Source organism: Nematolebias whitei, chromosome 5, assembly GCF_014905685.2.
Source record: "Nematolebias whitei isolate Nwh7 chromosome 5, NemWhi1, whole genome shotgun sequence".
Taxonomy (NCBI): domain Eukaryota; kingdom Metazoa; phylum Chordata; class Actinopteri; order Cyprinodontiformes; family Rivulidae; genus Nematolebias; species Nematolebias whitei.
In genome coordinates this window covers 17,434,414-17,451,093 of record NC_056502.1, presented here as the reverse complement: position 1 = coordinate 17,451,093, position 16,680 = coordinate 17,434,414, and the positions used below count along the sequence as shown (strand labels likewise).

At 42.1% G+C, this 16,680-nt stretch overlaps 1 protein-coding gene across 1 annotated transcript in view; it reads left to right on the top strand.

The window, feature by feature from the left end:
- Window positions 1-616: 616 nt before the first annotated feature.
- kcnn3 (potassium intermediate/small conductance calcium-activated channel, subfamily N, member 3) overlaps window positions 617-16,680 on the top strand; it is a 109,178-nt gene continuing 93,114 nt past the window's right edge. Inside the window, exon 1 of the mRNA XM_037676924.1 lies at window positions 617-1,720. Coding sequence (XP_037532852.1) covers window positions 617-1,720 — 1,104 coding nt within the window. The remainder of the gene's footprint in view (window positions 1,721-16,680) is intronic.

Genomic DNA, 16,680 nt, shown 5'->3' with positions numbered 1-16,680 from the left:
CCGAGAGAAGAGGTCGGAGGTAGGAACACAAGGGGAGAAGATGGGGAGGAAAGAGAGGGGGGGTTGAAGGCGTCTGGCTTTATAGGGCTGAGAAAAGTAGGTTATTCCTCTGGATCGAGCAGCAACTTATGTTTAACAAGAGGCTGGAAGATGGTTCTCCCAAGATGACAATTGACAGATGTGAAAATATTAGTCTGAGCTTGAGCTCAAGCCAGAAGATTTTCACTCTTAAAGAAATATAAGGGAGTTAGACAGATGACTTTTTATGGATGAGATTGTTTGGGATGTGAGCGAACAAGAAGACTGGAAAACAGACAGGGGTGGGGGGTGTGGGGGGCTGATGGGGAGTTGACTCAAATGTGACTCAAGGAATAACATTATCCTCCAAATGATGCAGCTTCTCTGCACTCAGTTGCCCCTCTTTGTCACTCGTCCTTAAGCCTTTGGAGTTTAGGCTTTTCCCTGCATTGTTTATCCATGAGAGAATGCGTCCACTTCTCAGTGTCGCCCCTGCTTTTATGTTAAGAAAAGTCCTTGCTTTCATTCCTTTGTCACCTCTGACTGAATTGTTTTTCTGTGTTAAACTGTAGACAGGTGCGTCGCCACAGCTCTGACCATGGAGCCTCCCCCTTCTCTGAGCTTGTCTCTGCTTGGAGGAAGCGAGGATGAGGACCAGCGCTTCCTTCTCCCCATAGGCAGCATATCCCATCCTTCTACCGCTGGCAACCAGCCAGGATCAAACCACGCCAACCACACGGGAGGTTCGAGCCTTGACCATCTAAATGGCAGCACCCCATCACCTTCCTCTGCCGCACCCAGCTTGCCTCCAGCACCGCTCCCCAAGTTGCCTCTATCTTCCTCTGGAGCTCAACCTCTGCCCCCGCCCATTCCCAACGCCCTGCACCCAACGAGCACCCCGCTCTCTTCCTGCCTGGGCTCACAGCACAGCCTGAGTGGGGACAATTCCCCGGTCTACAATGCCCTCTTTTACTCCTCCCACTCCCCCTCCATGGACCGAGAGAGGGACAGGGAGCGTGAAAGGGAGAGAGTTGAGCGAGAGCGGGGCAGCAAGCACAGGCAGGCCAGTCCTTTGGTTCATCGCAGGGACAGTAACCCCTTCACCGAAATCGCCATGAGCTCCTGTAAGTACACAGGGGGTGTCATGAAGCCTCTGAGCCGCCTCAGCGCTTCCCGGAGAAACCTCATCGAGTCCGACAGCAGCAGCGAAACCAAAGAAGGCGGCGTTTTGGCTGTCGCAGGGGTATCGGCCGCTGGTGGACACGACCGACCACGAGACGCCCCATCTACCTGCTCTATGACCCAGTCATCCTCTCATCCACCTCCAATTCAAAGCCCGCCAGAGATTGTGATTTCCTCCAAAGAAGACTCACCGTACCTCAGACGAGGGTATGACATCACTGACTCAACATCCAACCAAGTGTCTATCTACCACCAGAACCACGCACTAGTGGAAAGCAGGCGGACACAGACAGATCGGGGCAGCAGGCAGAGTGGGGTGGGGACGGTGGGCACCGGGGCCAGGGGCAGCACTTCCAAAGCTCCAAAACGAAAGAACCAAAACATTGGCTATAAGCTGGGGCATCGTAGGGCTCTGTTCGAGAAGAGGAAGAGGCTGAGTGACTACGCCCTCATCTTTGGAATGTTTGGCATCGTCGTCATGGTGATTGAAACGGAGCTGTCGTGGGGCGTCTACTCCAAGGTGAGGAGACTGACCGGGAACGTTAGCCAAACATGGATGTTTTTACACATAAAGATCTTATTTGTGGTGTCAGGCAGTTCTGTCCAAGTCTTAGTAATTAACTCCAACAATGACTTTAAAAAAGTCAACCAACGGTTTGGGAATAGTGGGGGAATACCAGGAGTTCACCAGGCGGGTACGATCGTACAAACAAAGGTACAAAGAAGTTGAGTGTACATTTATACAATGAGGACAATAATTAAAGCAGAAATGACAAAAAGGACTAATTACCACATTAGGCTTAAGATACGTACAAGCTTAAGAAAATTACCATACCTGACATTTTCCCCTCCACACAAGGTTTCCCAATTTGATTTTACTATACCCTTTGTTGCTTTTAGACCACAAGTTTCTATTTTAGACAAAATAAGAAAGCATTTTTACAGCTTTGATTGGTTAAATCCTGTATTTAATATCATTATTTTGCAAAGAATAAAGTGCCCTTGCATATTAGCCCTTAAGGCAATGTTCATTTGTAGTTCTGGTGTTTGGAAAGACATTTTCTCTTATTATCTTGACAAATCATCCCAAGGCATAAATGCCAGCATATTTCTGTTTAGATGTCTCTCATATGCCCTCCAGTTTTTTAAAGTATAACAGTAAACTTTTAAAATGCCCATTTAATGGGACGATCAAAACCACAATTTTATCGCAAGATTGCCAAAAAGTCTGTCGTTTTGTGCCGGCATCTCCTGCGACGGTGAGACACAACAAGCCAAGTGAAAGGGAGGCTTTGTAACAACGGGCACCGTCCAGGTCACACCCCATCTTTGGCCTTGTGGATGAAGCAGTGGTCACAATTCCAACTTGGTACCTGCTTTTGCTCAGTCTGAGCAGCACTGTGTGCACGTTGTTGTGTACTGTAATGACCGAGCCTGACAGTTGCTGCTTCTGGGTGATGTAATGCAACGATGCAGCGGACGTGGGGGCAGATTATCAGAAGGAGGCCAGGATCTCATTTGGCTGTGTAATGGGCAGTGTAATAAGCTGAACTGGCCCCTGGCTGCTTTTGTGTGTTTATTTTGGGTGTGTGCGTTAGGGACACTCCGAGCATCTCACCCCCCCAGTGTATAGATTCTTCTGTCCTCGTCCCATTCGTCTTCACTGTGTGACACATCAGACACTGGGTTTTCCTTAGCTAATGACTTGGAAACATTACTTTCACTCGTGCAGGCTTGCCACAGATGGATCATTGATCATGTGACAAGAAATGGTGGGATTTACAGGTAGCCTTTAAAAGCAGGGTGTGTCTACCATTTTCCCTTTTCTGTGTCAGCGTGTGGTCACCAGATTATCATAATGGTCACTGTTTTGCTGCTTGAAGAATCCACCATTTCCGTGCTGCATGCTCCCTCTCCTACTCATTAGTTTGTGAAAACCACTGTTTTGAAGCAGTGTCTTTTTTTCTTAATGAAAATGCCTGGCCTCTGTTGTCCTCGAAGGAGACAGCCGACACTTTTATATTCTTTTCCTCCATCTGTCCATTTGCCCCTCTTCAAATCCACATCTGTCTTTATCCTGATTCCTTTATTTCCTATCTTTCTTTCATTGTACACCCCCCCCCCCCCAACTCCCTCCTTAGTTTCTCACTCCCTCTGTTTCTGTGCTGTTGCAGAGGGCGTCAAACTGGGGGAGTGTGATCGGAAGATAGAAGCAGCTGAGCGAGAATGAAAGTCTGTGGAAGGATAGCAGAAAGGAAAATCCTGATTTGAGTTCTTGACTTACAGTCGATGCTAGCCTCAGTCATCGCTAACTGGCAGTGTTGTCTATCAAAAGCAAATGAATGAATATTTGTTTGATCGTGGTTATCGCAGTTTGTCATCTATCTCACTACATCCATTAATTTATTGTAAATAATTTGGAGAAGCGTCCATTTAATTCTGACCAGATGAGTGAACAGCCAGTCCAAGTAATGCCAAGACCAAAAAGGACTGTGTTTATCCTGTAACTGTCCAATCAAAAGAAAGATAGCATTCATAAAAATGTTTTTTTTTATTATTATATAATTTTCTATGTTCCATCAACTTTGCATCGCACGGTTTTTCCAGAAGACATATTGCATTGCTCCCAAGACTCCTGTGCAATTTCCATTTAAAAGTAAAGACTCAAAAGTTCTAACAACTTTTCAAGCACTTTTTATGTTTAAGTTAAGTACTAGCATTTTCTGTTAATTAAAACCCTGAGGAGGGAATATGCCAGGAGACAGAGGGAGAAGAAGAAAGTAATTTGTGTAGGACTGAGGATAGCAACTTTTAAACAAAGGCACAATGACAGGTAGAGAGCTGGCTGACGATGCAGAGAAGGAAAGTGCATTGTGTGCAGGAGAGACTAAGTGGAAGGACAGTGAGACCTGTGGCATTTGGACAGTTTAAGCTCTTTTACCATAGGGTGGATAGGAGGAGAAATGGAGTAGGAGTGGTCCTGGAGGAGGAGGTTGCTAGGAATGTAGTGGGTGATGTGTCTGATGTTGAATGTTGGTGGTGGTGATGCTCCACAGGTTGGATGTCACGTAGGGAAGGAGAAATTCTGGAAGGATCTAGACAAAGTGATAGAGAGTATTCCCATGGAGGAGAGAGTGGACATGTGTGTAAATGAAACGGAGGGGATGAGGAAGTGATGGGTGGGTTTGGTGTCAAGGAAAGCAACTATGGTTTCTAAGAGAATGGAAATGGTTGTAGTCAACCATTTGTACAATTTATACCATATGTAGTCATTTCAAAAAGGGAGAAGAACACAGAGTGATCTATGAGAGTGGAGGAAAGAGTATGCAAGTAGACTACATTTTGTGTAGAAGAGGAAACCTGAGCTAGATTGGGGACTGTAAGATTGTGACAGGGGAGAGCGTGGACAGACGGCATCAGATGGTTGTGTGTAGAATGACTGTTGTGGTGAAGTAGAGTAAAAAAGTAAAATCAGAGAAGAAAACCAAACAGTGGAAACTGAGGAAGTAAGAATGTTGTAAGAAATTCAGAGAGGAGCTGTTAAAGGCTCTGTGTCGTAAGACAGAGCTTCCAAATAACTGGGCTAATACAGCAACATTAAATAGTGAAACAAGTAGGAAGGTCTTGGTGTGCCATCTGGACAGAGAATAGATCATAAAGAAACCTGGTGGTGGAATAGTGAAGTGCAGGAAGTTATCCAGAGGAAGAGGTTAACTAAATATAAAATAGAAATGGAACAATGAGAGGACTGATGAGAGTAACAGGAATATACAGAGATGCAATGTAGGAGGTGGCAAAGCAGAAGGCGTATGATGAGTTGAATGGGATGCGTGACTTTAAGGAGGGAGAGAGGGACTTGTACAAATTTGTGAGACAGGGGGATCAGACTGGAAAGGATGTGCAGCAGGTTAGGCTTGTTCAAGATAGATATTTCGGCTTTTTGTTGTAGATAGCAACAGTAATATTTCTGTAATGTTTGAAGGGATCTCTGATCGGAACAGTAGATTTTGTTTTATCATTTCAGGGCTTATATTTTATTTTGACAGATGCCGCAGTAAATCAATGTGTCTGAAGAATAATTTTGTTTGATTTAGTAGATTTATGTCTTCTGTTTATTAACATTTATATTTATTGAGAGGTTTAAACCTTGTAAAACTGCGACAGATTAGTGGCAGTCATTCAGTGACCACAAAAAGTAATTCAAGCCAACTTAAATTATCTTCAATCTGAATTTTTGTTTCCATGTTTCCATGGCAACACCTGAACGCTGCATAAATCTCTCTGTGTTCATGATTACTGTACTCTTTCCTTTTTGACTTTATTATTGTGTATGGATGCATGTCAGGTGTTGGCAGCTTGTTCTTATAGTTTAAACAGTTTTATATTTTTGCAACCAAAAAAAAAGAAAAAGAAGAGGCTGTTGTTGTAAGACACATGATCGAGTGAGCATGAAGTGAATGGGGGTGGGTGGAAACAGATGTTCAGATTCAGTGGTACCATTGAGTTTCTGGAACTTGTCTACTGGTGAACAGGGTAATGAATGTTTAATTTTCATTTTGTTTTGCAACTGTACATTTGACACTTTATCTTAAGATGGCCCTGGACACCCCCTCCCTCCTGCACATACACACAATTAGCCTTTAAAAATGGTGGTGGTGGGGGCGGGGGGCAAATGAATGAAGAGAATAAAAGTAATAGAAACTGTCAACCAGGAAGTGAGAAAAAGATTAGATTAGTGAGAGAGAAGTTCGGAAAACTCTGAGAAGAATGAAGAAGGGGAATGCGGTAGGATCTGATGACGGTGGAAGTTTAAGAATGTCTAGTAGAGATGGCAGTGACATTTTGACTCAATTATTCAATGATATTTTTCAGAGTGAGAAAATGCCTGAAGAATGGAGAAGTGTACTGGTCCCCATTTTTAAGAACAACGGTGATGTACAGAGTTGTAGCAACTACAGGGGTATTAAGTTGATGAGCCGCAATGATGAAGATCTGGGAGAAAATTGTAGAAGCTGGACTTGGGCGAGAGCTGACTGTGAGCAGCAGTATGGTTACATGTTGAGAAAGAGCACAACAGATGCCGTCTTTGCTTTGAGGATGCTGATGGAGAAGTACAGAGAGGGTCAGAAAGAACTCCATCGTGTCAGCTTTATAGCTCAAATCCTACACACTCTGTTCTTTGAATTGAGAAAGCTCCTCGGATGAGAAGTGAAATGTCTTCAGTTACAAATAAAGTCCAGTTGTTTTTGCTTTTAATCTTGTTTGGATTTACCATGTCCAGGATGAATGAGAATCTTCACCAGCGTAACTCCATTGTGTATTTGTGGATTTAGAAAAAGCACATGACAGGGTGTAGAGGGAGGGGAAGTGGTATTGCATGAGGAAATCTGGAGTGGTAGAGAAGTATCAGACTGGTACAGCACATGTATGAGGACAGTAGGACAGTGGTGAGATGTGCTGTAGGAGTGACAGCTAGCTTCAAGGTTGAGGTGGGAGTGCATCAAGGATCGGCTCTGAGCCCCTACTTGTTTGCCTTGGTGATGGACCGACTAACAGATGAGGTCAGGCAGGAATCCCCGTGAACTATGATGTTTGCAGATGACGTGATCTGTGGTGAGAACAGAGAACAGGTGGAAGAGAATTTGGAGAGGTGGAGGTATGCACTTGAAAGAAGAGGAATGAAAGTCAGTCGTAGTAAGACAGAGTACATGCGTGAGAATTAGAGGGAGGCAGATGAAACGGTGAAGCTACAAGAAGCAGAGGTCACAAAGGTGCAGGACGTCAAGTACTTGGGGTCCACTGTCCAGGAAAATGGTGAGTGTGGTAAAGGTGAAAAAGAGAGTCCAGGCAGGATGGAGTGGGTAAAAAAGTTTCAGGAGTGATTTCTGATGAAAAGATGGTGGCAAAGGTTTAAGGAAAAGTTTACAAGACAGTTGTGAGGCCAGCTATGTTGTATGGTCTGGAGACAGACAGTGACAAAAAGACAGGAGAAAGAACTGAAAGTGGCAGAAATGAAGATGTTGAGGTTCTCTTTAGGAGTGACAAGGATGGATAAGATTAGGAATGAGATCATCAGAGGTACAGCACAGGTTGAACAATTGGAAGATAAAGTTCAAGTTATAAAAAAGAACAAAATAAAATGATTGACAGTTTTCACTATGTAGTGTTTCCCTAATGACAGGTTCTGACCCACAAAATAACATCAGCAAAAACTTGTGACCAACTATTGCTGTTTGAAATGTCCACATCTCACTAATAAACCAAAAACAAGGGCACAATTAAAGCTTAAACAAGTATTAAAGTATTTTTAAATTATATGCATTATCTTTAGCCCAGCTTTGAGAACCATAGATATAAACTGTTCTTGAATGAGAAATGAAACCTATTTATGGAGCATCTTTTTAAACATGGATGGGATTGCAAAATGTTGAGCTGTTTTTCATTTACACTTAGCTGCCATGTGAGGTGCCACCACTGAGAATAACTTGGGATTTTCAACTTGCAAAGCAGCAATGAAACGTGTATGTTTGGGCAAATTGTTTTTAAAAATTTAGATTTTAATTTATCGTCATTATCACTCCTACTACCTTCATTTTTCTTTTTTTAATTTCTATGAATCAACTCCATTTGTCACCCTGCACATCTGTCTTGTTTTATGGCCAGCTAACCAATGAAAAGTGTTTAAAAGAGCTTGTGAACTTGTGACCATGCTTTTTATTTTCTGTTAAAGAATTATTTTTTGTTGTTGTTTGTTTCCTGAAAAGAAGCATTTTTTGAGATACAATATTTCTGCCTGTCAGCGCCATTATTTTAAAATTAAATGGAGAAAAAGGTCTGGAAAAACAAATGCTAAAAAAAGTCCTATTTTCCAAATTTTTTGAAAACTATATAAAAAGTGTGAATTCTGCAGGAAGTGACCCAGACTGCACCAGAATTGCTAAACATACAGGTTCTTCTAAAAAAATTAGCATATTGTGATAAAGGTCATTATTTTCCATAATGTAATGATAAAAATGAAACTTTCATATATTTCAGATTCATTGCACACCAACTGAAATATTTCAGGTCTTTAATTGTTTTAATACTGATGATTATGGCATACAGCTCATGAAAACCCAAAATGCCTGTCCCAAAAAATTAGCATATTTCATCCCACCAATGAAAGACAAGTGTTTTTAATACAAAAATAGCCAACCTTCAAATAATCATGTTCATTTATGCACTCAATACTTGGTCGGGAATCCTTTTGCATGAATGACTGCTTCAATGCAGTGTGGCATGGAGGCAATCAGCCTGTGGCACTGCTGAGGTGTTATGGAGGCCCAGGATGCTTCGATAGCGGCCTTAAGCTCATCCAGAGTGTTGGGTCTTGCATCTCTCAACTTTCTCTTCACAATATCCCACAGGTTCTCTACGGGGTTCAGGTCAGGAGAGTTGGCAGGCCAATTGAGCACAGTAATACCATGGTCAGTAAACAATTTACCAGTGGTTTTGGCACTGTGAGCAGGTGCCAGGTCGTGCTGAAAAATGAAATCTTCATCTCCATAAAGCTTTTCAGCAGATGGAAGCATGGAGTGCTCCAAAATCTCCTGATAGCTGCATTGACCCTGCGCTTGATAAAACACAGTGGACCAACACCAGCAGATGACATGACACCCAGTGACTGTGGAAACTCGACACTGGACCTCAAGCAATCTGAATTATGCGTCTCATCTCTTCCTCCAGACTCTGGGACCTTGATTTCCAAAGGAAATGCAAAATTTACTGTAATCAGAGAACATAACTTCGGACCACTCAGCAGCAGTCCCAGGCGAGATGCTTCTGACACAGTCTCTTGTTCAAGAGTGGCTTGACCTGGGGAATGCGGCACCTGTAGCCCATTTCCTGCACACGCCTGTGCACAGTCGCTCTGGATGTTTCTACTCCAGACTCAGTCCACTGCCTCCGCAGGTCCCCCAAGGTCTGGAATCGGCCCTTCTCCACAATCCTCCTCTGGGTCCGGTCACCTCTTCTCGTTGTGCAGCGTTTTCTGCCACACTTTTCCCTTCCCACAGACTTCCCACTGAGGTGCCTTGATACAGCACTCTGGGAACAGCCTATTCGTTCAGCAATTTCTTTCTGTGTCTTACCCTCTTGCTTGAGGGTGTCAATGATGGCCTTCTGGACAGCAGTCAGGTCGGCAGTCTTACCCATGATTGCGGTTTTGAGTAATGAACAAGGCTGGGAGTTTTTAAAAGCCTCAGGAATCTTTTGCAGGTGTTTAGAGTTACGTCGTTGATTCAGATGGTTAGGTTAATAGCTTGTTTAGAGAAACTTTTCATGATATGCTAATTTTTTGAGACAGGCATTTTGGGTTTTCATGAGCTGTATGCCATAATCATCAGTATTAAAACAATTAAAGACCTGAAATATTTCAGTTGGTGTGCAATGAATCTGAAATATATGAAAGTTTCATTTTTATCATTACATTATGGAAAATAATGACCTTTATCACAATATGCTAATTTTTTGAGAAGGACCTGTAGCTGCTGCTATTTGCTCCTGCTGATAACTACATAGAGTAAATAACTAAATAATGTGAAATCTTTTGCAGTGTAAAGATTTATTTGAGTTTGTATTAACCGTTTTGAGTTTTGAGTTGGTTAACGGGCGACTCGATAGCGCAGTTGGTAGAGCTGCTGCCTCTCAGCGAGAAGGTTGCCAGCTCAAATCCTGGCCGGGGAACTTTCTAGGTGGAGTTTACATGTTCTGTCTGTGCATGTGTCGGTTTTCTCCATGTACTCCGGTTTCCTCCCACAGACCAAAAACATGCATGTTAGGTTGATTGGTAACTCTAAATTATCTCTAGGTGTGAGTGAGTGAGTGAGTGAATGGTTGTTTGTCTCGTTTGTCTCTATGTGTCCCTGTGATGGATTGGAGACCAGTCCAGACCCCTGTGACCCGAAAAGGAAGAAGCGGGTAAAAGATAATGGATGGATGGATGGATGGATGGATGGAGTTGTTTAACGACAGCTGTAATCCACTTAGATCTTGCCACACAGACTAGCCGTCAGCTCATCACTCTGGTCAGAAGTAACTCTCTCCAAGCTAAAGTCGTTCAATGTGCTATCTATAACAGGTAAGATACTACGTCATAACCTCTCTGCAAAACCCCATTTCAAAACTTTTCAACTACCACTTTAAGGTATCTTGTTAGGAGCAGGATTGATGAAGAATGACATAAAAATACTTGAACCCTCCTGAAGTCTCTGCTTTTTAAGACTCCTTTTAAAAAAAGGGAATTCGGCAATTATCCTAAATGTTTGCTGGATGTGGTTAGAGTCCAAAATAAAACTGGAGACACATCAAACGGCTCAAACACTTACCGTAGAAAATTGAGCCCATTGATGGTGGTTGTTAAAAAAAAAGAATAGAAATCACAAAGAAATAAAGGGAAGTCTGGAAGAATGAATGAGACAAAGCTCGGAGGACGTCAGAATGATCCAGCATCGATTTAAACTCGTCTAAACGTAGAAGCTTTGAGTGATTTGTCTTATTGATTACTAATAATCACTAAGCCACACACATACGCAGCTGGGTTAAACTCACACCATGAAAATGGCTGCTGATTTATTTATTTATTTTTCATTTGAGCTTCACACAGTTCTGTTTATTGACAACCATTCTTGAGACGGTGTGTGTCTGTGGCAAAATCTAATTGGTGAATAACATTTTCATGCCAACAGGCTCAACAAGCCTTAAAGCAAAGAAAAACTGTGGTGCTGATGTGTGCAGAGCTATATGTCCTCTCAGGAGGTCCTGCTGCTCATTCCTAAAAATAGAGATCAAGAATAAGAATGAAACTAAACAGGGTGGGTTGGATTCAGCAGCACGAGCGTGTTGCAGTGTGTGTATTTGGTTGGATGAAAGGAAGAGAGGTTAACTTTGGAGGGCACGGTGTTCGTGACTACAAATGATGTGAGTAAGCGTATCTATGTACACACTCGACAAAGTTTAATCCCCATAACGTTGTGAAACCTTCAGTGCTTCGTGGCTTCTCTTTCACTATAATTCTGACCATTTTCATTGGGTTTCAAACCAAATCCTGGCATTCTTGATTTGTGTAATAAGTTTTGGGTGCAGGCTAAAAACTCATTCAGTGGGCAGATGTGAAACTCAGGCAATAAAATATTGAAGAAAAACATCACAGGTATCAGAGTATCTACATATTCAAAGAAAAACCTAATCTATTGCAGGATCTTATTTTGTTTATTTAAAAACAGATTTCATTATATATTACTACTGTTTCGTACATAATATCACATTTTACTAAAATCATTTACTATAGGAAGCAAGCCCAGACCTCTCCCCAGCAACACTCCAGCTCTTTCTGGGAAATCCCAAGGTGTTTCCAGTCCAGAGAAATTACAGCAAGTACCGACTCTGCCCTGGGGTCTCCTCCCAGTGGGACTTGACTGGAAAACCCTCCAAAGTGAGGTGACCAGGAAGCACCATAATGAGGTGTCTGAACCACTTCAGCTGACTCCTGTCAGTGTGGAGGAGAAGTGACTCTGCTTTGAGCTCCCTTGAATGTGGAGCTCCTCGTCTTCTCTCTAAAGCTGAGCCCGACCTCTCTATAGATGAAGCTTATTTCAGTCACTAGGTTTAGGTTTATTTGTCATACGCAGATCGACACTAGGTCAACAATGCAAAGAAATGCTCAGGACAAGAAGAACCGTCTTGACTCGCCAAAAAAACCAACAAGAAATACCAAAGCATGCAACAAAAATACAAAACAACGTGCCAAATGTGAAAAAGAATACATCTACAGCAGCATGGTCCTATTAGCAGAGTGGTTCTGTTGGCAGTGAGGTTCTCTTGGCAACATGGTCCCGTTAGCAGCATGGTACTATTAGCAGTGTGGTACTATTAGCAGTGTGGTACTATTAGCAGGGTTCTGTAGCAGTACAATGATAATAACGATCACGACAACGGACTATGACTGCTCTCCAGAACCGGGTCCAGCAGACATAGAACAGCCAAGGTTTCCCTGCAGAACCCAACTGTTCCATAGAGTTCAGTCTGTGCAGGCAGATGGAGAATCATGGAGACGGCCACCATGACAAGCCTGAGCCAGAGGCGGGAAGGGGGCCGGGATCTGAACCATGATGGCACGATGACAAGGCAGCGACACACAAAACTCCAAAAGTGCGTTTCGGTCATAATCGTAGTGTGGGTGTGCAGTGTAGGCGCAAAACAGTTAAAACGAAAACAACAGGTACAAAATAGAGCGAGTCCAAGTGGAGCTCCTGTCAGTACTGCGGCACATGTGACGTCACTCCTGGAGTTGGACGCTCACTACTGTTTGGGATCTTATTCTTTCCGTTATGATCTCCACCTCATGACCATCGTCGAGGACTAAAATGTAAACAGACCTGTAATTTGAGAACTCCACCTTTCGGCTCGGCTCCTTCCAGCTTGGACCAGTGCCCTCGTTACTGCAGACAAGACCGCAAGTTGTTGATCCATCTTCTGCTCCATCTTACTATCACGTGAACAAGACTCACTTGAACTCATCCACTTGAAGCACAGATTCTCACCATACCAATGGGAGCATTCCACCATCATCTGATTGAGAACCAGGACCTCAGACTTTTAGGTTCTGACCCTCCTCTTCGCCACTTCACACTCAGCTGCAAACTGTCCCAGTGCGTGCTGAAGGTCATGGCTCAAAAGCATCTGCAGATGCAGTAGTACAAACATTTGTTTAATCGTTATAAATACAGTGCACAGATACAGATATGCACAGATCTTTATTTCACTTCACCACTTGCTCTTGCCGAGATCCGATGCTTCTCCCTCTCTCTCCACTTTGCTTTGCTGCTCAGTCTGTCTGTGAAACTGCTTCTGAGCCTCTCTTACATTTCTTCCGAACCATAATTATGGACTTGTTTTGATCAGTTGGTCCCTCAACTCAATTTACAACATTTCTTCGAAGAGAGGACAGGCTTTAGGCGAGCCGATTTACCCTGTTGGCACGCACACAGCTGGATATCTCATCGACTGGAAGACTCGATGATGTGTCTATCTCTGCTGCCATCTGTGGATTTTAAGGACGCATATTTAATTGGATTTACGATAACTAGATCCTGCTTTTTGGATTTGGCTGGTTGCTGGTTTTATCTACAATCAAGGAAGTCGTCGGCAGCAAATTTGGACCCAATCACGCTGCTTGCCTTTATGATGGCTTGGTTCATGCCTCGAGTACCCAGACTCAAATGCTTTGGGCTGAATGGATCAGATCTTGGGGATTTTACTCAGTCACGTTCCATCGGTGTGGCCATGTAATTTGGACATTTCGGAACTGAATGGACAAAAACAGACTCAAGGTAGATGTCATTAAGTTTTGCCTGTCCCCAAAACAACTGTGTGTTTATCTAAATTTGGCTCCCTTGTCTGTCCTTGAAGGCCATCTTATCTGAATTCGCCTGGAGAAAATGTGATCTGACGCTCACCACCCCCTCCCTGAGGAATTTCCAACTGAAAACCAGATGAAACCAGCTGAATAAACTTTGTGTCATCATTTCAGGACTTTTGGATTCTCATAGACATTATTCTTGGCCATTCCTCGACTTCCCTCGAGAATGTTTATGGATCTCACCGGAGGACATTGACTGATTATTCCATCCTTATCTGAACTTTTACAATGACCTCGAGAGCATCTATGAACATTGCTGACCACTCTCATCTCCACTGTCTGCAGAATGTCTACGTTACTATGTGCTTGTTTGTGCGAGGTGTTTTTTTTAATATTAGGGTTTTTTTTTTCTCAGGCAGGAAAAAAAAAAAGTCTGATAGGAATTTTTTTCACCTCCAACTCCTACATGTGTCCAGTTAACCACTGTTTTTGTCTGTCCAAACAGGTCTCACTTGTAAATGAGTCTTCGAGGCTCAATGTGATTTATCTGTTTAAATAAAGGTTGAATGAATGAATTTAGTGTGAGAGAATTCAAGTGAACATGACAGTCACAGTTTAAAATCAGTGACATGTATATTGCTGTTGTTATTTTGAAAGTCAGGACAGAAACCTTGATTTAATCCCTGGCACTAAGGATAAATTAAAAATGGGTGTAATCTAAAAAGGCAATGATCTATCAGGCCACACAAAAATAAAATTATTATTTTTACTGATAAACACAATGATGAAAAATTAAAACAAAATATAGAATTACATTAGGATATAATTTTAAAATAGGGCTGCACTATTTGTATCAAAAGGTTGTCAGCATAGTGTACACAGTGTGCAATGTCATTTAGGGAAGCACTGATCCACTTTTTCCACTTAAAATCCGATACCAATATCTGCTGTGTAGTATCGATCCGATGCCGATCTGATACAGAAAAACTGTGCTGAATTAACAAAAATGGCTAAATCATGTCATCTGGACCCGTTTCTGAAACAGGTCCAGATGACATGATTTAGCCATTTTTGTTGTCTACCTGGATGTTTGAGCTTACAAACCCAGTGCTGAATTATCTTAAAGCATTTGTTTTGTTAAAAGCAGACATGAATGTAGTGAATTACAAATTTATTGAAAACTCTGCACCATAACAGCACACTAAACACACCAAGAGCTTCACAAGCTTGGCCAAACATGTAAAAACAACACAACTTTAACTTGTTCAGTCAGTACGCTAGCGCATGACGTCACTCAGAGCACAATGCATAGAATTAGCGTGAATAGATCTGCACAGTCATAGATCGGTCACATCGTCACCGATACCCGAGCCAGAAGTTTTTCCGACATCGGTACAAATATCAATATTGGTATCAGATCGGTGCATCTCTAATGTAATTATTATAAAGTATTACAAACAACCCAAAACAGATTCCAGTAATATTATTTGAAATCAGATGCCTGCTATCCCAAATGGTTACAGGTGATTTAGAAGAACGTAGCTGAAATGATAAAGTTAAATGCTACAGAAACACCAAGGCATGTTGTGACCACAGAAGTAAGAGTTAGAAAAGGTGGATTTGTAACAACTGATATTTATCATATTCAACAGCATTATTGAAATTGGGTGGCACAGTGGATCAGTTGGTAGAGCTGCCGCCTCTCAGTGAGCAGGTCTCCAGTTCAAATCCCAGCCGGGGACCTTTCTGGGTGGAGTTTGCATGTTCTCTCTGTGCACGTGGGTTTTCGCCAGGTACTTTGGTTTCCTCCCACAGCAAACATGCATGTTAGTCTGGTTGGTAACTCTATAAACTGTTCCTAGGTGTGAGTGAGTGAGTGAATGATTTTTTGTCTTGTTTGTCTCCATGTGTCCCTGTGATGGACTGGAGACCTGTCCAGGGTGTCCCCTGCCTGTTGTGCAGTGATGGCTGGACATGGGCACCAGTGACCTCCGTGGCCCCAAAAGAAGAAGTGGGTAAAAAGATAATGGATGGAAGGATGGATTATTGAAACGTTAAATTCTCCTAATATGGTGATAATGTTCTAAAGTAAATTTATTTATTGATTATTTTCTGTCATTCTGCTTTCTGTAAAGTAACAAGAGCCTGACAAGCTGGTGTTGGATAGTTAATTTAATTATATTAGTTAGGTAATTATTATTTCTTTTAACTAGGGGAAAAGTTCAGGGGATATTTTTTTTTTCCCCTCTCATTCCGTTATATGATTGACGGCTCACAACAACAAGTAGAGAAAAAAAGAAGAGCTGCTCTGTGGAACGTAGAACCAGAAAAAATATATACTCTTATCTTCGGCACCGCATTAAAAATAATTTTAAAGTGCAGTAGTAGTTTGATTAAAAAATATATATAGTGATTTTGACACAGGGACTTTTTAAAATGTAGTACAGCTTAGTAATACCAGAACGTAGCAGTAAACAAATGTGGTGTGAATATCTTGTCACAGAGATAAATTGTGTTTTGTTATTTCACTCTGAAATAATTAACGACAATCTCTGCATTTACTTTCAGGTAGAGTGGTGACTTTTAAAACTAAAGAAATTGCATTTTAGATTGAAATGTGTGAATGTTGAGTGCTGAGTGTCAAGTTTGCTGCAGAAGCTGAACTTAAATTACTGTTAAAAGAAGCAGAGCAGAGGCTAAAATGAGCAGAACACGAGCTAAAATGGACAAGCTTAAAGCAGGAAAAAACCAAGGTACAATCAGCAGAGCAGCAGCTAAAAGTAGCAAAACATACTCTAAAACAGAAATATGTAAAACTGTAGCTATAATTAGCAAAACAGTAATTACAGCTGGTCAAACAAATGCTAAAGTTGAAACTCGTAAACTAGTAGCTAAAATTAGCTGAACAGGTGGTAAAACAAAAATTAGCAAAACCGTTGCTACAAAACAGTCGATTAGCAAAAAGATAACTAATTTGCAAAATGGTTGCTGAAAATAAAGGAAAAATTAAAAGTTGAAACATCCATCCATCCATCCATCCATCCATCCATCCATCCATCCATCCATCCATCCATCCATCCATC